Source organism: Poecilia mexicana, unplaced genomic scaffold (assembly GCF_051168715.1).
Source record: "Poecilia mexicana isolate PSO_F unplaced genomic scaffold, ASM5116871v1 scaffold_3, whole genome shotgun sequence".
Taxonomy (NCBI): domain Eukaryota; kingdom Metazoa; phylum Chordata; class Actinopteri; order Cyprinodontiformes; family Poeciliidae; genus Poecilia; species Poecilia mexicana.
In genome coordinates, this window is record NW_028263372.1 from 24,698,727 (window position 1) to 24,721,106 (window position 22,380).

The following is a 22,380-nucleotide window of genomic DNA, read 5'->3' on the forward strand; positions in this document are numbered from 1 at the left end:
TAGGATCACAAACTTCAGTGCATTTTATTACAATTTTGTATGATTTATTACTATTTTATGTGATTTTCCGACGCAAAACAGCTGTGAAATATTTTCTTTTACAATATCTATCTAGATATAAAATATAGAGATCTATCTATCTATCTATCTATCTATCTATCTATCTATCTATCTATCTATCTATCTATCTATCTATCTATCTATCTATCTATCTATCTATCTATCTATCTATCTATCTATCTATCTATCTATCTATCTATCTATCTATCTATCTATCTATCAAACGAGTAAATCTCCTCCCTCGCCGTTCGCCGTCATGTCTGACCGTGCCGTGCGCCGGCTGCTGGAAATGAAGCCGCCCAAAGTTCGCTGACGTAATTTCCGTTGCGCGAACCTGAAAATTTGGCGCCGCAGCGTTGAAATCAGCCACGGGAGCGTCCAGCAGAGAGATAATTACAGAAATGTCTCTCAGTACTGATGTGTTGTGACGGATTGTAGCGGCTTATTTTAGTGTTTTTGTGGGCGGCATCTGCTGGAGATGCGGCCCGGGTTGTATTTGTGTGCTGGCGTCGTTAGCTGACCGGTACCGCTAACCCGACCAGGTTCTGAAAACAGGTAGCTTATTGAACCGCATACTAATCGATACAAGGCTAACATTTATCCTCAGTCACCATGAACATGAACAAGATGAAGAAAACCAAGGTGAGTCACATTCCTAGTAGCTAAAAAGAGAGCTGGATGTGGAGCTTATTATTGGTCTAAAACGTTCCCAGTGTTATCATTTCTGTGCCTTGACTGTTTGAACAAGAAAACTTTTTACGGTTTGAGTTGATCATAAAGTTGTCATGCAGCGCTGTAACTACGCAACAACAAATTCCTGCCCGATTTCTCTGATTGGTTTCCTCTTTATTGATTGGTTTCCTCTGTATCATTCTGACTGGTTGGTTTTCTCAGGTGACTGCTGGGTTAGTAGGAGGGCAGCAGAACATCTCTTCATTCTTTTGCTCCAAAAACCAAAAGGTTAGTCCTGGACACGTTTGTTTTTGAACTGTTATTTGATTAAAAACCAGTTTGTTTGTCTTTTATTTGGACAGTTGCTCCAGCTTTGTCAGGAGCGTGTCTTGATTACTGAAATTCAAGCCTCGCCTCTGCAGATCTGGACTTTGACTGGGCCGTTCTAACATAAACCACTCCATTGTAGATCTAACTTTATGGTTGTGATCGATGTCCTGCTGAAAGGTGAACCCTTGAGTTTGCTTTTCGCAGACTAACTTATCTTCTCTGAAGAAATGCTTATTGCTGACCGCATTTCATTTGTGCAATTATTTATAAGTAGAATAAAGTTGAATTCAACTATAATAAAGAATTCAACTTTATTTTTGAATTCTTGTGACATATTGAACATGCAACAAGTACAAAGGAACAAAATGGAGTTTGCATCCATCCAGAAGTGCTAAGCAAGAGAAAGGAAAAAATATATATATTGTGTAACAAATGTTTTCTATAAACAGGAGTGGGTTATCTGTACAGTAGACCTGAAAAAAGCTTTTCTTTTTTTGTTGCCCTCTGCTGCATGGCTTGTAGAAAATTTAAACATAATTTCTGATTTCTAAAAGCCAGATATATGGTCAGCAGGTTTTCCAACCTGAGTGTTGAATCTCTGCAGCTCCTCCAGAGTCACCATGGCCGTTCTGGTTGCATTTCTGATTAATGTTCTCACCTGGCCTGTCAGGTTAGGTGGATATTTGAAATGTTGCAGCAAATGAATGCTTGGTAAATGAAAATGAGCTTGATAATTTACAATTGGATGATTTTTAGTTTTTCTCTTTTCTGTCTTTCTGCCAAAAACTGGACAACAAAAGGCTTCAGTCTCAGCTAGTTTATTTGTTTTTGTTCATTTATTTTTGGATATTTAAAATGTCTTTCAGTTCCAGATTTAAATGTTCATCAGAGTTTAAAGTTTATTCATCTTTGAAAATGTGTTCTTGTATTATTATAATACCATTATATTACTTGAAAATGGTGTTAAAACAACAATTTTATTCTTTTCTGCAATAACTTCAGGGACAGATTAACATCTAGATAAATTTATCTAGTTGCCATTGTCTTCAGGATTTGGTTCGATCTTTAATTATAATCAATAAACATCTGAAACCTTGAATAAATATGTTTATTGTTTATCTAAAATTAGATTAAGTTACTTACAGGTTGACTTTTCAAGATGGTTATTGGAACTGGGTGTTTAGTGGAATTAGAGTAAAAGCAGCAGAAACGGATTAGATTTTTTAAATAATTTTGTTTAATGTGAAGGAGTTTATGGTCTGAATACTTGTGGAAGGAAATGCATTGTTGCACAAATCAACTGTTGTTTCCTCTCCTCTGTTTGCATGAAACTGTAAAAATTTCTCCAATCTTATTGTCTGTTTTTTAGGTTTTGCCATCAAACAGCAAAGCTGAGCCTCAGATTAAAGAAATTAAATTCAGACTAAGCACTCCTCCTCTGAGGCGGAGCATCCTCGGTGACCTTGAAAACCTTGGTGACCTTGAAAACCTCGTTGACCATAAAAACCTCGATGACCTTGAAAACCTCGGTGACCATAAAAACCTCGGTGACCTTGAAAACCTCGGTGACCTTGAAAACCTCCTCGCTTCGTCCCCAGACGTCGTCCTCTCTGTCCCAGAGACGCCCAGCAGTCAGATCAGACCTTCCTGCTCTTCTCCCTCCAGACGGGCCGGTCAGCCGCGCTCCGACCCAAAACTGTGCCACCGGTCGCCCGTCTGTCGCAGCCCAAGCATCAGAGTGGGGAGAATAATGACTGAGAAGGGAGAAGTAAATAAGAGTGCGAACAGATTGTCTGGCCCGTTCAAGCGACTCTTCAGCCCCAATCAAGGGTCCCACAACGCTAAGAAACCCAGAACTTCACCTCTGAAAGCTTTGATCGGCTCCACAGAGACGCCTCTTTTCACTGCCGGCCCAACAGACCTCTCTCTGGGAGGAGACAGGAAACGCCAGCAGCAGCAACAAGAAAAGACGGTGTCATGTTTTACTGTGATAACAGAAGTGGAAGGTTCCCTGGAGAAGGACACCTGCACTCCTGCTGCTCCTTTACCTGAAGAAAGTGCTCAAGAGTTGGAGGTGGTCCCAAAAGAGAGGACGGCTACACGTGAAACACACGGAGACAGGAACAACAAGACGCTCTTGGATCAGCAGCAAGGCGGAGTTGGTAAGCAAATATCAACGTTTCCATGGCAAACAAGCAGGTCGGTAGATTTAAGGGCTATTTAAAGGGGACCTATTATACACAATTCACATTTTGTACATCCCAAACACTTAAAGAAGCTGGGTTTTTTGGTGTCTGAATAATGACCCAGTTAAAAAATCTCTCAGATATTAAGTCTGAATCAACTGGCACTGGGCCGTTGCCTAGCAACCCCAGTGAAGCCCAGCTGGTCACATAGCAACCCAGCCTGAACTCCTGCAGGTTTGGTCAGCTGGTTTCACTGCTGTACAATGGCTGCTGGAAGAGACAGGTGTTTGTTGTTGATTTGCCATCCAGAAACCACTTGTTGTATTCCTGTTGGTTGTGCAGGAGGCTCCATTTCTGCTTTTCGAAGGTGTATGGTTGTGTAAATGCGCATCGGCTTGCAGCCATTTTAATGTGTGAGTGTAGGGGGCGTGGCCAACAGCTGTTTATTTGGATCTAAAGTGACAAAAGACCCTGAGACAACTCAATCTGAAAGGAGCAGGATAAAACCTCGTTGTCTAAGAATGATTTTGTGCAGAAAAATATAATTAACCTAAATAAGTATCCTAACTTGTTCAAGGAAACATATTAAGTCACCTTTAAAAGAACTAGAGGCTGAAAGGCGTTAAAGATGTAACTCTAAAATATTTCCTTAAAATCACAGCAGAGTAGACCTAAAGAAAATATTCTAATATATAAATGTTAAACATCATTTTCTTTAACTCTGTTTCAGGAATGTTTTCTAACGTTGCTGTTTCTCTAATCCCCATCAAGCAGCTGAATCTGGACCAGCTGGTCCCAGTGAGGACGGCTTTGAGGAGAGCTGGTTTACTGACCAAATGGATGATGAAGCCACAGAAGAAAAGTCCAAAAAGCATCTGTAAGAGTCATTTCTTTTGCTAAAAGTCATCTTAATAAAAACATGCATGCATTATTTCACTGTTTTTAACAGAAAGTAATGTTTTACAGTAAGGTACCGGACCATGTGATCCTGTCTGAGGGACCAAATAACCGGTATCTGGTTTTGGACGTTGAGGAGAAACCGGGACACAAATCACTGACCATCTCATGCTGCAGGTCTCTGCTTCCAACCGAGACCTGCCTGCTCAAAGACGGATGGTAAAACTCTCTTTTTGCTCATGTACACTGTAAATCCTGTTACTTTCCTTGTAGTTATTTTACATTTTTAGTGCAACCAGTACTGTCTTTTTCATAAACGGCATGAATGATGCTCATTTTGGTTTTCTTGTTTGGATGGAACTGAAGTAGGGTTTGTCAATAAATCAATAACAACATGTATCAAAATAGACACATGATCAATAATAGAATATTCGCTGAACTCTGGTCGAGAACCGCGCAGCATTCTGGGAGATGTAGGCAGAGGAAAGACCAGCTGTTCAACCTCTGAAAACCAGCTAAGCTCGGTTGGTGGAATCAACTCACTCACTCTCTGGTTACCTAGCAACTCATTCATTCTCTGGTTACCTAGCAACAACCTGCTGAGTAACTGCCGCAGCAGTTTAAAGTTTCACCAATGTGCCTCATAACTGCTTAAAATAAAAACTGTGAGGAGTGAAAACTGGATAAAAGAGGAAAGGTCACACCACCAGTTTGGTCATATTTCAGATGTTCCATGCGAAAAACTGATCAATAATTATCAATACTGATTGAAATTAATGCATTTTTCATCCATTTTGCCAAGCCCTGCTTGCAGATAAAAGCTACATTAGCTAAGCTAATTTTGTTAGTTCTGCAGTGTCACTGATATTTATCTTAGTATTGCTAAGAGTAATATTGAGTAATAGTTGTAAGGTAATTTTATTTTTATAGCTTATTTTCAGCAACAAGACGGTTCAAAGTGCTTCACATGAATTAGAAGGATATACACACAAAACAACGAAATCAGAAGAAAGACAAAAAGCATAAAACTAAATGTTGGTTCCAGTTGTTCTGGATTTGGACAACATCAAGCGAAATGTCGGCTCCATGTCTGACTCTTGTTCTGGGTTGTTGGTGCTTTCTAAGTTTGTTCTAGATTTGTAAGCTAACAGAAGTTTCTCCGATATTAAAAGTATAAAGCTAAATGTTTGTCTAAAGTAACAAGTACTCCACAGTTTAGAAAAGTAGCTAAATGTGCTTATGTTGTTTATAAAGTAGGAACGAAGCCAGAGTTGGTTCTAAGCTTGTATCTTGGTTGCTGTTGTCATAGCAACTGCCTACTAAGATGGCTGTCGGTTACAAACTTCCCAAAGTGTGACGTCACGAGAGCTACCTATATCATGATTAATTTGCTGATGCTCTTTTGCCTCTTGGCTCCTGTGTTTTCTCGTATTTTCATTCATTCATGTGCAGCAGCCTCAAAGTGTGGCGTCTTTTCGTCTCTGCAGGGAGCTGACCCCCGTCTGCCGCGGCGATGTGGTTCATCTGGAGGGCCGCTCTGAAGGCGGGGCCTGGTTGGTCGACAGGGAGCGGGGTTTCCTGGTCCTCCAGCCCGACAGCCTCATCTCAGGGACCAGCATCTCCAACTCCATCCGCTGCATGAGGCGATCAGTGCTGGGAGAAATGTTCAAGGTGGAAGTTGTGCCCTCTAACGTTTAGGACATTCTTTTAGTCGGTGTTTGACGGAAACATGATGCGTTTCTCTTGATTTTGATGCAGAGTTTTGATGGCGGCTCCAAGCAGATGCTTAATGGCACCATGGTGCATGAAGTCTTCCAGAGAGCAGCTTCAGCCAAAGATTTCTCTCTGCAGAAACTTTCCCAGCTGGCCGACGAAGCGCTGCGAAATCACCGTTACCTTGGAGACATGTAGGGTGTCTTATCACTTATCCTGCATTTAAACACATTTAAAACCACAATCAGAATGAGTCAAGAACTCTCTCACATGTTTGAATATAACAAATTTTAATGGGAATAATATTGAACTCAACTTTAGTTTTTAAATTTCCGCTGCGGGTTTGATGCACAAGGTCACATTTTTAAACTGATTGGATTGATTTTTACTACATTTACATATAAACACACAGTAGAACTTTATCTGTTATCAATGTTTAATTAACTATTATTTAACTGGTCCATGTAAGAAAAGACAGTGGTTATGATAAATGACGTCTTAGGCTGAAGTGATTAATCGGATTAATCACGACAAATCAATTAATCGTTAACTGAAACAGACAGACTTTTTAAAAAAAAAAAGGTCATTTGAGAGCAACAATTAAGCCAAAACTACAAAACTTTTATGTTCAGATTTCAGATTGACTTTATTTTTGTAAGCTAACATTACAAAACAGAAAACAAAACAAGATTCTACTTTACAAACCAATAATTGGTCAAAAAAAAGCTGAATATACATTTCGTATTTGTGAATATGTTCTAACCAAAACCCCTCCAGGGGCATAATTTTAGCTTCAGCTGGTTTAAATTACTGTAAAAGCAAATATATTGGGAAACTTTTACTGTGCAGTTATTAGTCACTGCTGCTGCGCTGTATTGATGATTCAAGCAGAAAGGATTGAGCTTCTAATGTTGGGGATAATTTTTACCTGCAGATTCATCCTCTGCTACAAATGATCAAACGTTCACTCAGAGAACGCTGTTATTGGAGTCTAGGCAAAAAAAAAAAGATTTAAAAAGGGATGTAATTGTTTATTAGGATTTTTAAACATATTTCTAATGTATAAAAATGGCTTAAATAAGAGATAAAAAAAAATCTGACAATTTTTAAAAATCTGATTAATGGCCAGAATAATCTATAGATTAAAAATAATCATTAGTTGCGGCCCTAATGATGCCACTCTTCTTCTTCGTGTGTTCACAGGTTTGCTTTAGGGGTAAGTCAGGAGGAGATGCAGCAGGAGCTGCATGAGTACCTCCCATCACTGGAGCATTGGGCAAATGAATACCTCTGTTCTCCTGCACCAAAACCCATCATCTCTAAAATGTAAGAGCCTCAATAAAAATCCCTATTCTCAGAATGTGCTAATAATTAACTGATTGCTTGATCGCAGCAGGTGCCAGGCCCCGCCTGCTGTTTTCACGCTGACGGAGTTGGCGGACATAGAGGAGAACGTCTGGTCCCCCAGATTCGGCCTCAAAGGGAAAATAGACGTGACGGCGAAGGTCCGGATCCAAAGGTCGCGAAACGGCAGCAGCAGAGTCTGCGAGGAAAAGACCGTCCCGCTGGAGCTGAAGACTGGCAGGGAGTCTAACTCCATCGAGCATCGCAGTCAGGTCAGAGCAGCTTCCCGGGCTTTTCCAGAAGAACAATCAGCCGTGTGAACGTGGTTCTGTTTGTGTGCAGGTGATCTTATATACGCTGATGAGCATGGAGAGATACAGCCCTGAAATCGGCCTGCTGCTCTACCTGAAGACTGGAAACATGCACCCAGTAGCAGCCAGCCACATGGACCACCGAGGTACGGCGAGCCCAACAGAACCTCAGCAGGTTTCAGATGTTTCCACAGAGCAGCTCTGGAGTTTATCTGGAAAGGCAGAACCGTAACGGATCGGGCTTTTTGTGACCAAACAAATCTGTGCCACAAGTCGCTCTTCTCTTTGTTCGTCTCTGGCTTTGGGAAGAGTTTGTTTCCTGACTGAGGCTGATTTTATTTCAAACTAACTTGCAGTCAAAACTGGTCAAAAAAAGTTTGTTTTTATCAATAAAACAAATATTTGGTCTTTGAAGATTCAGTTTTTAGAAAATCTGGATGTTTTTCCACCAATGCAGGGATGTCAGATCGCCCATGGCGGCCATCTTGTTTGTAAATGTTTGAGATCTTATTATCATAATGAGATTTTATTTTTAAGGCTTATACCCTTGAACATTCCCACATTTTGTCCTGTTACAACCTCAAACTTTAAAGTATTTTTATTGAGATTTTAGATAAAAACAAAGCAGTTTAGGGTTGTAAAATGTAAAACATGGTGGCGTCACAATCATGCTGTGGGGATGCTGTGAAGCTAAATATGGGGCCATGTTAGACCTGTTAAAACAGTGCGATACAGTGATGCATTGTGGGTTTTCTGCAGAGCTGCTGAAGCTGAGGAACTCCCTGGTTCATCACATTAGCCACTCTGTAGAGAAAGGAGCCGATCGGAGTCGCCTGTCCAGACTTCCTGACATCCTGAGCAGCAGGCAGACCTGCCAGTACTGCCCTCAGAAACTAAACTGTGCTTTATACGAGCGGTAAGCCCCCTTTAAATCTCAAGCAGACTTATAAACCAACCACAGGAGGGTTCAATGCCTGTCTTCTGTCTCATCCTCTTCGGTCCAGGGTGGTGGACTCCACCTCTGCGGATGTGGGTGAGGACGAAGTGCGAGCCTTTCTGCAGCAGGAGACGAGCCACCTGACCCGTCCACATCTGGATTACTTCGCTCACTGGCTGCTGCTCTGCAGCCTGGAGGCGTCCACCATGGAGGCCAAGAGTGGCCGAAAGCGAGTCTGGCTGCAGTCGGTCCTGGAGAGGTAGCAGTCTGTGGCTTTCACCCGTTTTCTAAGTTGTCATTTTTTTAATTAATTTAAAAATGAGCAAATTTTCTAACATTTGGATCTGTAGAGCTTCCTAGAATCAGCCCAAACAACGTTGCAGTTCCCATCAATGTATCTTTCAAATCAGGAGGTTTTTGAAATGGCTCATTTTCCAGACACCAAAAAACATGAACTTATTGGTGTAAAAAAATGTCTGGTTGGAAATAAGTTGATGCATTTTGGTGACTGGAAAATGAACCTTTTCAAAAACCTCTTCATTTGTAAGTCACATTTGATTAGGAACTGCACTGTTACCTAGCAACCCCAGCCGAGCCTGGTCCTGTTACCTAGCAACCCAATCCAGCACATTTGGTCGGCTGGTTTTATCGCCGTCTTTGCTGTACAATGGCTGCTGGAAAAGACGAGACTTTTGTTGTTGACTTACCATCCAGAAACCACTTGCTGCTTTCTTATTGTTTGTGCAGGAGGCTCCACTTAATGTTAACTATAAAGCAACACGTTAGATCAGAGCTGAAAGAAACTGATAATTGATTATTTTAACCTCATTTCTTGTAGGATTTCATCTGTTCTGATATTTTCACTTCAGATTTTTTTCTTAATCTCATCAGATCCTCTTATATGCTGAATTTTCAGCTCTTTAGTTTCGACTTTAATGCGTTTTCAGTGAGAAGGGCGGCAGCTGTGTGGGGAACCTGCAGCTCAGCGGCTCGGTGACTGCTCAGTCCGAAGGCGTCTTCGTCCACCGTTTCCTGCGCAGCGCGGCCGCCTCGCAGCAGGGCGCCAACCACTGCGGCCTGACCAGCGGAGATCGCATCGTTGTCAGCGACCAAGAGGGTCGTCTCATCGGCTTGGCAACAGGATACCTGAAAGGAGTCAACGCGACATCGGTCAGCTGCACTCTGGACAGGTGGGCTCTACGTTCACAAGTCGTCCTGTTTGACTCAGCAGAAGGTTTTCACCTGATGTCTTCTGTTTAACAGGGACCTGTCAAAGTTCAGCGGCGTTTCGTTTCGACTGGACAGCGATGAAGGAGTGGTGGGCCTCAGCACTCACCTCAGCAATCTGTCCAGGCTGATGGAAAGCTCTGGCGACAGGTGGGATCAGGGAAACATGAGCAGCATCAGATATCATCTTAAAGTTTGACTTAAATCCGTCTCTGTGCAGCGAGCGCCTCAGGGAGCTGGTTGTTGACCTTCGACCTCCAGAGTTTATCACCAACCTCAGCTCTGTTCTACCCAGAGAGGCCAAGGACACAGTGGCCAACATCCTCAAAGGTGCTCAACATCTGAAATCAGCCTTAAGTTGTTCCTAATGTTCAGGTTGGCCTCATAGAGCCTTGGTGTGTGAATATAATAGAATAGAATGTACTTTATTGGTCCCCAAGGGTAAGATGTCGACCTCTTCTCCCTCTCATAACTCACCTCATCTGTTCTTGTTTTAAAATTTAAATTGGTATTAATTAGCAGGAAATAGAATTATGCACAAATAAATATAATACAAAATAATATTAACACTGCATTCAAAGCAAAGTGGTACCAAATTACCAACACAATATATAAGTGTTTCATACGAGTCGATATTGATAATTATTGATTTGTTTTATTGTTTCAAATATCTGAAATACTTCCAAACTGGCAGCATTCCTGTTTTATCCAGCTGTAGCTAAATATTCTATCAGACATGTTATTTATCGAAACCATCGTTACTTATATTGTTATTGATTTGATAACTAGTCTTATGAGATTCTTATTTCATGCAAAGGTGTTCGCTCTTGAACTGTTTCACATTTTGTCACGTTACACTGACTACAATATGTTTTGTTGGGATTTTATGTGATCAGCGAAGCATATTGATGTGAGGTGGAAGTAGTGTTAAAAAATCTCTGCAAATAAAAACCCAAACAACATGAGATGCTGTTGTATTGAACAAGATGCACTGGACTTTTAGACATTGCATACATCGCTGGTTAACATCAGTTTTCACTTGTTTTGATCTGCTAATGCAGTCTTTCTCGAACTGTGCGGCATCTTTCAGCGCGTAGATCCTACGCACTGAAAGAAAATGTTTCTTTTTGCCAATGCAACTCAAGTCTATTTTTCTTTTATTATGCTTCTAAATTACAAATAGCCCTGAAATGTTATTAATACACACATCTGTGAATAACTCAAAACGCCCCGAGTTGACGTGTTCATGGTTTTATTTTGGCCAATCACATTTACAAAACAGCGCTACCTACACATTACACAAAGACAATGAGCTAAGAGATTACTACTTTAATTTCAGGTTGTATAAGATGTGTTACTGCGAGGGCAATGTAAATTAGTCTGTCTGTGAGAGAAACAATGCTTTAATGTTTATCTGTCTGCAGGTCTAAACAAACCCCAGAAACAGGCCATGAAGAAGGTTTTGCTGTCCAAAGACTTCACCCTCATAGTTGGGATGCCTGGAACCGGCAAGACGACAACCATCTGCACACTGGTAGACCTCAAACAAATCCAAACTCTGTTTCCCTTTTCCTTCCCCTCTGACTCCCTCTGTCATCATCACTTCTCCGCCATCAGGTGCGCATCCTGCACGCCTGTGGGTTCAGTGTGTTGCTGACCAGCTACACCCACTCTGCTGTGGACAACATCCTGCTGAAGCTGAAGCGCTTCCGGGTCGGCTTTCTGCGACTGGGTCAGGGGCAGAAGGTCCATCCGGAGATCCTGCCGTACACAGAGGAGAGCGTGAGGAGGAAGGACGTTCACACGCTCACCGAGCTGCAGCAGCTTTACAGCAAAGAAGTGAGTTTTTATAAATTAATCGCGTGAGAAATTAAAATGAACTCAGTAATTTCCATTTGCATGATTTATCGTTCTTCTCTTTCTACCAAAAACTGGATGACAAAAGTCTTCAGTCTGGTGCTTTAGACCTTTTTTGAAAGACAATTTTGTTTACAAAAACCTCAAGATTAATTTTATTAGTTGTTTTTGTTTATTTATTTTGGATATTTAAAATGTCTTGCAGTTTCAGTGAGAATTAAAGTTTATTCATCTTTGAGAATGTATTATGCCATTAAATTACCTGAAAACGATCTCAAAATAACATTCTTATTCTTTATTGCAATAATTTTTGTGACAATTTATTATTCAGCAAAATTTGTTATGATTTGTTTTTATTTTTTCTGAGTTAATAATCTTGTCTCGTTTCGTTCCAGCTGGTTGTAGCAACCACATGCATGGGCATCAAGCATCCGATCTTCACACGCCGGCGGTTTGACTTCTGCATCGTAGACGAGGCGTCGCAGATCAGCCAGCCGATCTGTCTGGGTCCGCTTTTCTACGCCAAGCGGTTCGTCCTGGTTGGAGATCATCAGCAGCTGCCGCCGATTGTTCAGAACCAGGAAGCAAGGTGGAGAATATTTCATTACTAATGCGGCGCACCATGACAGCAGGGAAAAAGACTTACAAACTCTGACGGGTCTTACAAAATGTGATGCTGTCAAATGTGTTATTATTATTATTATTATTGTTGTTATTTTCCTTTTAAGGTCTCTTGGGATGGATGAAAGTCTGTTTAAGCGACTTGAGCTCCATAGCGAGGCGGTGGTGCAGCTGAACGTACAGTACCGGATGAACAGGTAAACACTGCTGGGAGAAAACTGGATGCTTCTGCAGTAAAGATTATGTGGGTTGTTGTAAAATCAAAGGAAATAAATACACGGATTTTAATGTTTCTTTACAAAGAAAAACTGGGGGAAAAATTGCACCGGTTTGTTTCTGTACACTGAAAATATTTAGTTCAAAATTCATGTTCAAAAATTATTTGTTGATCCCAAAGAGAAATTAATGTTGCTGTAGATGGTGATCGCTGTTTGCGGGACATATCTCCTGTAGCAGTCTGTGTTACAGCGGGTTTAAGAAGCCTCTGACTGAAGACACTTGATCTGTTATAAGCTAAATTTAAAGAGACTGGTAATGTTTCTGAAAATGAATCGGAGCATTTTCAAACATTTAATCTGATCTTTTCAAAACTCAAAAAGCTTTCTCGCTTTGTCGTCTCTGGGAAAAAATGTCAACTTTACTATGACTGTGGAAATAATTTTTCCAGAGTAAGTTTTTACATGGCCAACTAAACTTTAGGATACAAAAAGAGCTGTCGAGATGACATTTATGTCCTTAAATATTACTTTATCAATGAGATCAAAGCAGTTTTTTCTGTATACTGCCAAATTACATCAGCGTGATTGCAGAGACGGCTACTTATTAATATTTTAACAGTTTAACGGGTAGTTTTAACAACGCATTCTTCCACAACCGGCCCTTTAAAAACATGTGATCTTCAAAATGCAATTGAGGTTAGATGCATAGTGTCCTTAAATTCAAAAATTATTAGACTTAATAAACATGAAGTGATTTAGATTTAAATGTCCAGCAATCTTCTCTAACTTGCTTTAAGATTTTTTTTAACAAGTTTTTATTTGCAGCATCTATAAAAGTGTTTCACCCTCTGTTTGTAAATCTAGTCAGATCATGTCTCTGAGTAACTCTCTGATGTACGACGGCCGGCTGGAGTGCGGGTCTGAGCGGACGGCCTCGGCTCTGCTCACCCTGCCCTCGCTGCCGTCCGTCCAATCGGAGCTCACTTCCTGCTCTGAGACCCGTCCCCAGCTGGACCTGTCCTGGCTGCAGGCCGCGCTGCTGCCCTCCAACCCCGTCTGCTTCCTCGACTGCTCAAAGGTTTGTAAAATGCTGCAGCTGTTTCTATATGTCCGAGCATAAAGCCACTGAGGCTGTTAGTCTTTATATGTTATGTTTATGATTCATTAAACAAGATATTTTGACTTGCAGGACATGTTTACGGTGGATTGTGTGTAAAAGTTTTGGTTCCTGCAGGTTCCTGCTTTGGAGTCGGTGGAGCAGGGAGGAGTGAGCAATCGCACCGAAGCTGCTCTCATACACATGATGCTTTCTCTCCTCATAAAGGTTTGTTTGCTTCTAAATTAATAATTTATAAGGGCAAAAGTAAGTTTCATGCACTCTTAATGCAATAAGCAATGATAAATTAATATGAGCTTGATGAGGGGTAAATTCTGATTATTTTTGAAGGTCAATTTTGTTTACAGTCCTCATAATACATTTTACTTATGACTTTAGTTGTGTGTGGATTATTTTATTTCTGTTTTATTTTTATTTTGAATATTTAAATATTTTCCAGTATTTAAAAATTTTTTGTTATTGGTCTTTTAGAGAGAATTTAGATTATTATGCCATTATAAAAACAACAATGCTATCGTTTATCGCAGTAATTATTGGGACTATTTATCATTCAGGAACATTTGTCATCATAACGGGCTTAATAAATAATATACCAATGTTTGCATTTCTGCTCTAAAACCTCTGTTTTCTCTGCACACCAGGCCGGGTGTAAACCCGGTGATATTGGAGTTATCGCCCCCTACAGGCAGCAGCTGAAGTGCATCTCTGCTCTGCTGCAGTCCTCTGCTTTCTCCGGGGTGGAGGTCAACACGGTGGACCGGTACCAGGGACGGGACAAGAGTCTGATTGTTCTGTCGTTTGTCAGAAGCACCGCAGAGGAAGGAAACGTAGGCATCTTCTCCTCCCAGCTTTCTCTCTTTATAGCGATCCTGTCCTCACTTTGTCCCGTTTATTTGCTCAGTTAGGGGAGCTGCTGAAGGACTGGAGGCGTCTGAATGTGGCTGTAACCAGAGCGAAACACAAGCTGCTGATGGTGGGCTCTGCTGCAACGCTGCGGCGATACCCACCAGTGGAGAAGCTGCTCCAGCATCTACTGCAGCAGAACATGATATCTTTTCATAATCATTATTATGGATACTGCATAAATAAGTTGTTTTAACTTAGATTTTATTTTTTTAAAATGATTGAATAACAGAAAACTAAAATTAATGAAAATTGTCTCTTAACCCATTTCACCCCACCGGTCACAAATTGAGATTCAGTCTTTAATTTTTCCTCGTCTTCCCGCTGGCGGCCCCCACTTTTAAAAACACTTGTAATGCAGCAGCTGTTGGTAAATATTGCAAATTTCATGAATACAGACTTTGCGTTACAGAAAGATTCAGCCTGTTGTTGGGAGTCACACTTCAGTTGATGTCCTCATTTGATAGATTAGTGATGGTTTCTAAAAGTCAAACAGAAGAAAAACGAGTGAGAAAACGGTAGATTTATCATAGAAACTACTGTCTCTTTGCAATAATTGACTTTTATATTGCCATTACATTATTTTTATATTTTTTCAGCGTGGATTCTACAAATTTTCTTGAAAAATATGTACACCTTGATGGCTGTGGCCTCTTTCAGCAGAATAATGAGGCAAAGCATAATTACTTCAGGAATGGTTTGAGACGGCCGTTCAGACAGCTTTCTGAATATATGATCTCCAGTGTGGACGGCAAACGACCTGAAAGTGTCCCGCATGCGCAGTAGAGGGCGCAACAACGACACACACAGAGGGCGTGTCTATGGTTCTCAGTGTTTTGCCAACCGCCATAAAAAGTTGAAGAAGAAGAAGCGCTCAGTGTTTGCGGAGGTAACCGTGGATGCTAACGGTGTAGCATAACTTACAATTTTGAAGTTGTTTGACCGGAGGAGACAATATAACAACTTAATCCTCATTAAAGTCCGCCATAATTGTTTTACTTCCCGCTTGTGAGTATTAGGACGCAGAATAGTGACGTTTGTCGAGTATCAGTGACGTTCAGGTCGAATGAATATCGACCTGCCGTTAGAGTCGAGTCACAAATATATATATATATATATATATATATAAAAAATACGATCTATGTTCAGACTGTCGTGAATTCATATCGCATTAAGGGTCGCTTCAGGCTGCAGGGCAAACGTAGCTTATGAAGTTACGCCTGGTTAGTGTGCATGTTTTACATTCTCATGGCAGATTGTTCTTTTTAATCCACGTCTTCAGGTTTTCTCTTTAACCCTTCCTTCACATTATCCAGCTCCCTCCAGCTGCTCACAAGGCATTACCCAGCATGCACCTCTGAAGCAACGCGCTCTCAGGGAGATGGCTAAAGACTGCAGAAAACAGAGACTTACCTGGATGTTCGTCAGGAGACATGGAAACGCTTTATCACACAGAAAGTGGGAACCAAGCTGACTTTCTTTTTACCTCAAGCTAAAATATATCATAAAACCTCAGTTGTGTTCCATAAAAACAGTCGTACAGTAATCTTTCTTTTTACTTTCACTTTTTTTAAAATATAAACCTTTCAGTTTAGTTCATTTTGTTAACTTGAATCCATTTAAGATCCAATTGAAGCATTTTGCTTTTAATGTGGAACATATACTAGAAGAACTGACAGTTTTACTGCTTCTACTGGAGATAAATGTGAATAATTACACTTGATTTTTAAACCATTTGTTTTATTAAATACCTCTTACTGATGCACTAATGATCCTCTTGGTGTGACTATTGGTACTGCTTATCCATTTCATTCATAAGCTTGTTATTTAAAGACTTTACTTTTCCAAGTTCTGGTGAATAATTTCTAGTTTCTGACAAAACATTGTGCAGCTCGGTACTGTGATGGTAAAATATGCTTTCATTTGTTGTAACAGAATACCTGAAGGCTTTTCCATCAATGTGGCTTCATACAGTTAAATCAAACTGGTCTACTTTGCAGTGGTATACTTTATCTGCCGATCAGTCCTCCAGAGTCACCAATATTGTATTTTTAATGTTAAATTGAAGCAGTGATGTTTTGTATAATTTAACTCTTGATTCTGTTAATCAGATTCATGAATCTGGATCAATGAGACCAAACTGACCTCAGATCTTCTTGGTTTTTGTGCGTCTTTTTTTTTTTTAAGTTTTGTCTTGCAGCTTTTTGTGGAATGTGAATAAATAATGCTTTTTTTAAATATGCTGTTTTGTTCCTGCTGTATGTTAAATACTCCTCAACATGTCACACGTCAAAATGCCCTCACTGGATTTTCATGGTTTCCTCATGATGTGTTTAGGCTTGTAAATCCTCCACAAGAAGTGAAAAATTAAGTTTATTTACTCAGTTCAAGTTTTTTCTGGCCAGGTCATTTTATATTTAATAGGAAACTCCAATTCTTCAGTCCTGCAAAGTCCTATTAAAGTTTAAAAGCAGGAAGAATATTTATTTTCCACAATCTCTTGAATGTTTTTGGCCAGTCAGTTTACTGAACAAGAACAAACTTTTTCCCCCCACATGATCCATAAAACATTTCTCAGTTCTTGTGGAATAATTAAAAATATTTATGTTCAATCTCTTTTAAACTGGAGCCTATTTTGTAGATTTCTAAGCTGCTGCAAAGTTGATGATTCTGTAATTGTTTAGTTTCTAAATACTTAAAGAGGGGAGATTATAGTAAATTTGACAACCTGATGCAGCTGAGCTCACTTTGAAACAAGGAATATATATATTTAATGATCAATATTTCTGATTGGTCTGATCCAATTCCATATTTCCTCTATGTAAATTAAATCAGTTGGTTTTGTGAATTAGAATCAGCTTTAATTATTAATCCAGAATTATATATTTGAAACTCCTGAGATTGAAAGCCTTGAATAAAAGGAAAAACTGACCAAGATTTTGAACATCATTTATGCAAATGGGTTTTATCTTCCTTTTTACTTTATAAAAATAAGGAAAAAGACGACTGTTCTTTCAATGTTTAATGAAAGTGTCAAATAGGAAGGAAAATAATTCATCCTCTAGACTGATTTACTTACGTTAACACAGATTAACAAAGCATGTTGACATCTACATTAAAATGAGGTGAAATGAGAACCGACCAGTCTGCATTAATTCATCTGTTTCTGTTTAAAGTCATAACTCATTTCACTTCCTGCTCATTGTCGCTACAGCCTGATGAATCCCTGCAGCACAGTGGTGACGTCTCCAGCTATGTTGATCCTCCCATCGTCTCTCACCTCCAGGTCCAGCTCCCCTCCACGGGTCGAGCACTGGTACGCTGCAAAAACACAAAATCAGGACGGCTACTGACCGCAAGATCAGATCTGACGGGAAATGAAATAAAAAGCAGGTTAATTACAGAATTAGTGTAAGAAGTTCAGCCTGTGTGGATTCTACTCAGGGTTTTATTGGATTGTCAAGTCTTTAAAAGGACAACCAGAGATTATTGACAATATTTAACAAAAGTCCTCAACTATGTGGAAACATTAAAAGAGTCTATGGCACTCAGTAAACAGTACTGTAGCAAGAGTAGCACTACTTCCACATAGGACTTTGACACCTGTGAAGTAATTGATTCGAAGTATTTAATATTTAAAAAATTACATCATCGGATGAACCAAAATATAAAGTTAGGTGGAAATTTCTGTATTTTTGGGACATAAATGACAATAATTCATATAACTAACAAAAAATAACTAAATCGGGTAGAAGAAATTTTTCTAAATCAGTTTTTTCAATAAAAAACATTAACAAAAGCTGCAAGTGTGTGTGTGTGTGTGTGTGTGTGCGTGTGTGTGTGTGTGTGTCTGGTGAATTTTTGGTTAAAACAAGTTTGTTCTACATTAAGTGGGTAGAAAATCCAGAGATTTTACTCAAGAGTAAAAATACTTAGTAATAAAATTACTCAAAAGTAAAAAGTACAACATTGTGAAAATACTTCTAAAGTACATTTTTTCAAAAATAAAGTTACTGAAGTGAATGTAATTGAGTAAATGTAACAAGTTACATTTGTCTCTGTTTGTCTGGAAGCTGCTCCGACTCTTTATTTTGACTCACCAAGCATTTTCTTTTTCCCAAGTACGTCTGACCAGTAGCTTCCCAGAACGGTGTGAGCAGAGCCTGGAAGAGCAGACGATTCAAACGCATCTCATAAGAAACATGAAATATTTTTCACATTTATTGCAGTAGTGTGAAATATGCAACCACCTTTATTTATTTTTAGCCTGTTGTTTGCCTTTGCAGCAACAGTATAAAGGCCAGAATTACGCTTATTTGTGAGACTCATCTTACCGGTGACGGGATCTTCTGGGATGCCGGCCCACGGAGCGAAGTACTGGGAGTAGAAGTCGAATCCTGGCTGACAGTCTGGAGACCCTGATCACAGGAACATATACAAAAATTACAGCGCATTTAATAAAACTATGACAGAAAAATAAAAGGAAGAGTAAACTCAGACATTTTCTAGAAAAATCAGGGAAAGTTCAGATCTCCCAAAACCAAAACATTCCCAGAAAAAACTCAGATATTTTGAGATTAATCTCAGAATTTTTTTAGAACATTTGAAAAGTATAAAATTTGCTAGAAAAAAATCTGAAATTCTGAAATTAATATACGAAAAATGTAAATACTTTCTAAATTTCCAGAAGTTAATCTTTTTTTACCTTGACACTCAGAGATTTACGTTTCTTCTAGAAAATTTCTATTAATTTCAGAATTTCATTTTTTCTAGTAATTGTTTTTATTTTTCAAACTAAGAATTTTTTATTTTTGTTTCCTAGAAAATTTCTGAGATTAATCTCACAATTTCTGATTTTTTTCTAGCTAATTTTCTACTTTTGAAACTCAGAAATCTCCAGGCTTTTCCTACAAAAGTTCCGAGATTGATCTCACAATTTCTCTTTTTTTTTCTAGCATTTTTTTTTATATTTCAAACTCAGAAATGTTCAAGCTTGTCTGAGATAAATGTGAAAATTAGATTGTGTTGTGTGTATGTAATCTTTCTTTTTTTCATCTACACGAAGCTCCAGGTTTGACCTCGTTGTGTTGCTCTGCTCACCTTTCATTGTAACGATGACGCCTCTCACTCTGCCGCTGGACTCGCTGTTCAGAAGAGCAACAGGGTCAACTTTCAGACTGGTTAGCGCTGACCTGGAGACAAAACACACACACACACACACGCAGCAAACACTCGGCTCAGTGGTTTCTGAAAGAAGGTCAGAGATGTGAGCATTTTGAAAACCCGGCTGGCTTCTGGGTGTTTGTGGTCAAAATGACCTTTCACAGCTGTCCGACAATCGGATCATCAGCTTCTTTGTGTCGCGGCTCAAAAGAACCTCCTGAACCGGGTGGTTTCCTACTGCCGCCTGTAATAGAAATATAAATACAGTTTAACACACATGATCTGGCTGAGAAGTGTTCAGAGACGACTGGTGTGGATGTTTATTACTGACCTTTATAACATCTTTAAAGTCATTGTGATCCTAAAAAATAAAAAAATATGTTTTTATATCTTTTATTTGTCCTTTCAGATGCCTTTACAGTTAAACTTCATTATACATGTTAAAGAATATGTCAATATGTCAGCTAAAGCTTTAAGTTAAAGCATTTGAAAAAACAAAACTCTTAAAAGTGTAACCACAGAAATTTAACTTTATTAAATTTTCTCTCTGACCTCCAGATTTCTACAAATCAGTTGTTCCCCCATCTCTTCTGTCTCAGCGTCGCTGATTAAAAACTATTGGCTTTTCATAACAATGTATAATTTTTTTTACAGTCCAGATACAAGATAAAATAATTTCCTGATGTGCAAAATGTTTTCATGTATAAGGTATGACCTTCCTCTTTATATCTCAGTTAAATGTGGAAAACTCACTGAGTGCAAACACGCCAGTTGCTAGGCAACGTAGTAATATAGATAAATCTCTTTTTGTGGGGATTTTGTGAATTAAATGTGCAAACTACATTTTATGAGTCAAACCTTGTTTAACAGCTTATTTAGTTATATTTATAATATGTTTTCTATTTGTGAAGCACTTTTGTTTTATTTCAGTGAAAGGCGCATTATGAAAACAAATACCTAATTAATTAGTTTATTTTCCAGAGAGAACATATTTTAGATTGCTGATTTTCTGCAGGTTTGTTCATGAATGTGTAATTCACCTCCTTCGTCGGTGGATTTAGAGGAAAGTCCATGATGTATCCTTCTTTTCTCTTGCTCACGCCCAAATCTCCACTCCTCGTCTCAAACACCACCGTTGGATTAACATTATCTGAGGAGGCGAACATGACGCAACATTTTACAGTTTGCAAGCTGACAAATTCTTGAATGGCCGTCTGCGTCCTCATGAGCTGTTTATGTGTGTACTGGTCTTACTTTCATACTGGAACAGCACCGCTGCAGAGGCCAGCGTGGCGTGACCGCACAGATTTACTTCCATGGTTGGTGTGAACCATCTGAGGCGAAATCTTGTTCCTGTTTAATTACATCACCAGTTGTTGTTTTTAATATGTCTTTACTGCCCACAGATTACTTAGATTTTCAATCTTTGTCTACAAGAAGGAGCTGACACTGGTTATAAATTCATAATAGTGATGTAATAGCTACCGGAAGTGAAGGTATCAGTGGGGTTGATCAAGGTGATGAAAGCTGTTTCTGACAGGTTCATTTCTGCTGCTATCTTCTGATACAAATCATCACTCAGCTCCTGGTAATAAGAAGGACAATATGATGCACACTTAGAAAAATGTTGCAAGTATTATTAAGACTTCAAGTGGTTGTGCTGCATGTTTGCCGTTTGATCGCGCAACACCTGTAACCTGAATCAACAATAACGCACTTTTTCTGTTTAATCACGTCCCAATCAGGCCTGTTAGCATTTCGTGTTTTCTCAAGTTGTTTATAAGTGATAAAGCTGTAAAAAGAATATATAACACTTCAACACAAATAAAACTCACATGCAGAAGCGGACAGACAGCCGCGGGGTTTCCTTTGAACGGTAGGTTTGTGAAGGCGTCCACCGTAAACACGGGAATCTCCATTACGGCCAGGCCTGAAACTGGAGCAGTGGGGACGGTGGTGGTGTTTCAGTGGGCTCGCTGCTGTCCGTGGACTTTGAGCCTCTGTTTGGTTTGCAGACTGCAGTCACCAGCGACTCCCCCTCACTGCCACGGCTGCAGCTTCATTGGTTCACCGAAGTCTGGACCGGGATTATGGCCAGATTTTTTTCTCTCTCTATTTATTGGTTTAACCTAAAAAAAAATGTTGAATGTTAGTTTTAAACTCCAAAATACAACGGCAACAATAACGGAAAAGATACATTTAAAACAAAGAGATGATAACCTAAAGTTTCTTTATTTGAATGAAATTTTCATTCATTTCCGAAAAATTTTAATTATATTTTCTAACATATGTTTTATTTGAAAAGCAAATGTGTATCTGGTGCCTCAAAGTGCAACACATACAGAAACAAGAATAAACGAAAAAACAAAGCTATCACAAGTAGAAGTATAGTATAGCTGTAAATATACGTATCTGACAAATATTTATAAAAAAGGTATAAATAAAATGCCAAATGGTCTGACACAAAATATTTAAAAAGTCAAGAGTATTTATTGTGGTTAAAAACCAAAGGAACAAATGTTTTTGACGTTCTACATTAAAAATTAAAATAGAAATGTAACAGGTGGCACTACAAGGCGTAAGAAAAACAATATGTCCCAGAGTGGTTTGTTGTATAAAAATACTTTGGCCACAATTTTCAACAAATTTTAATCATGGTTTTGAAAGACCCATATTCAGGAGGCACTAAAGAAGTAGTTTACGTGATGTACCATGAAAATACCAAAGAGCAGAACTTGAGATACACACAAACAGGATCAAAATCAAAGAACCAGATTACCAGAAATATTTAATGGCTTCCAGTCAGCTCTGCTGAGCATTACCT

General features: G+C 39.3%; 2 protein-coding genes across 4 annotated transcripts; one reads left to right on the top strand and one right to left on the bottom strand.

Annotated features, from left to right (window-relative positions):
• Positions 1 to 395: 395 nt before the first annotated feature.
• Positions 396 to 16,631, top strand: dna2 (DNA replication helicase/nuclease 2). Of its 3 annotated transcripts, none has more exons than XM_014972108.2 (24): positions 396 to 702; positions 955 to 1,020; positions 2,432 to 3,224; positions 4,020 to 4,125; positions 4,215 to 4,364; positions 5,633 to 5,816; positions 5,904 to 6,052; positions 7,062 to 7,184; positions 7,252 to 7,474; positions 7,545 to 7,659; positions 8,273 to 8,429; positions 8,518 to 8,709; positions 9,398 to 9,640; positions 9,714 to 9,827; positions 9,898 to 10,007; positions 11,102 to 11,211; positions 11,295 to 11,516; positions 11,930 to 12,123; positions 12,263 to 12,352; positions 13,238 to 13,451; positions 13,608 to 13,697; positions 14,132 to 14,317; positions 14,392 to 14,538; positions 15,701 to 16,631. In XM_014972108.2, the coding sequence occupies exons 1-24, from the start codon at positions 673 to 675 to the stop codon at positions 15,752 to 15,754; spliced, it is 4,062 nt and encodes a 1,353-aa protein (XP_014827594.2). In that variant the 5' UTR covers positions 396 to 672; the 3' UTR covers positions 15,755 to 16,631. The 3 variants fall into 3 exon arrangements, with proteins under 3 accessions (XP_014827594.2, XP_014827595.2, XP_014827593.2); XM_014972109.2 differs by having other exon boundaries at positions 7,255 to 7,474; XM_014972107.2 differs by having other exon boundaries at positions 4,023 to 4,125.
• Positions 16,632 to 17,400: 769 nt separating this feature from the next.
• On the bottom strand, positions 17,401 to 21,642 carry LOC106906715 (phenazine biosynthesis-like domain-containing protein 1). Its single transcript, XM_088004354.1, has 10 exons — positions 21,392 to 21,642; positions 21,042 to 21,141; positions 20,811 to 20,909; positions 20,597 to 20,706; positions 19,888 to 19,917; positions 19,712 to 19,800; positions 19,494 to 19,585; positions 18,728 to 18,811; positions 18,494 to 18,556; positions 17,401 to 17,714 (listed from the first exon to the last, which is right to left on the bottom strand). The coding sequence occupies exons 1-10, from the start codon at positions 21,473 to 21,475 to the stop codon at positions 17,602 to 17,604; spliced, it is 864 nt and encodes a 287-aa protein (XP_087860480.1). The 5' UTR covers positions 21,476 to 21,642; the 3' UTR covers positions 17,401 to 17,601.
• Positions 21,643 to 22,380: the final 738 nt, after the last annotated feature.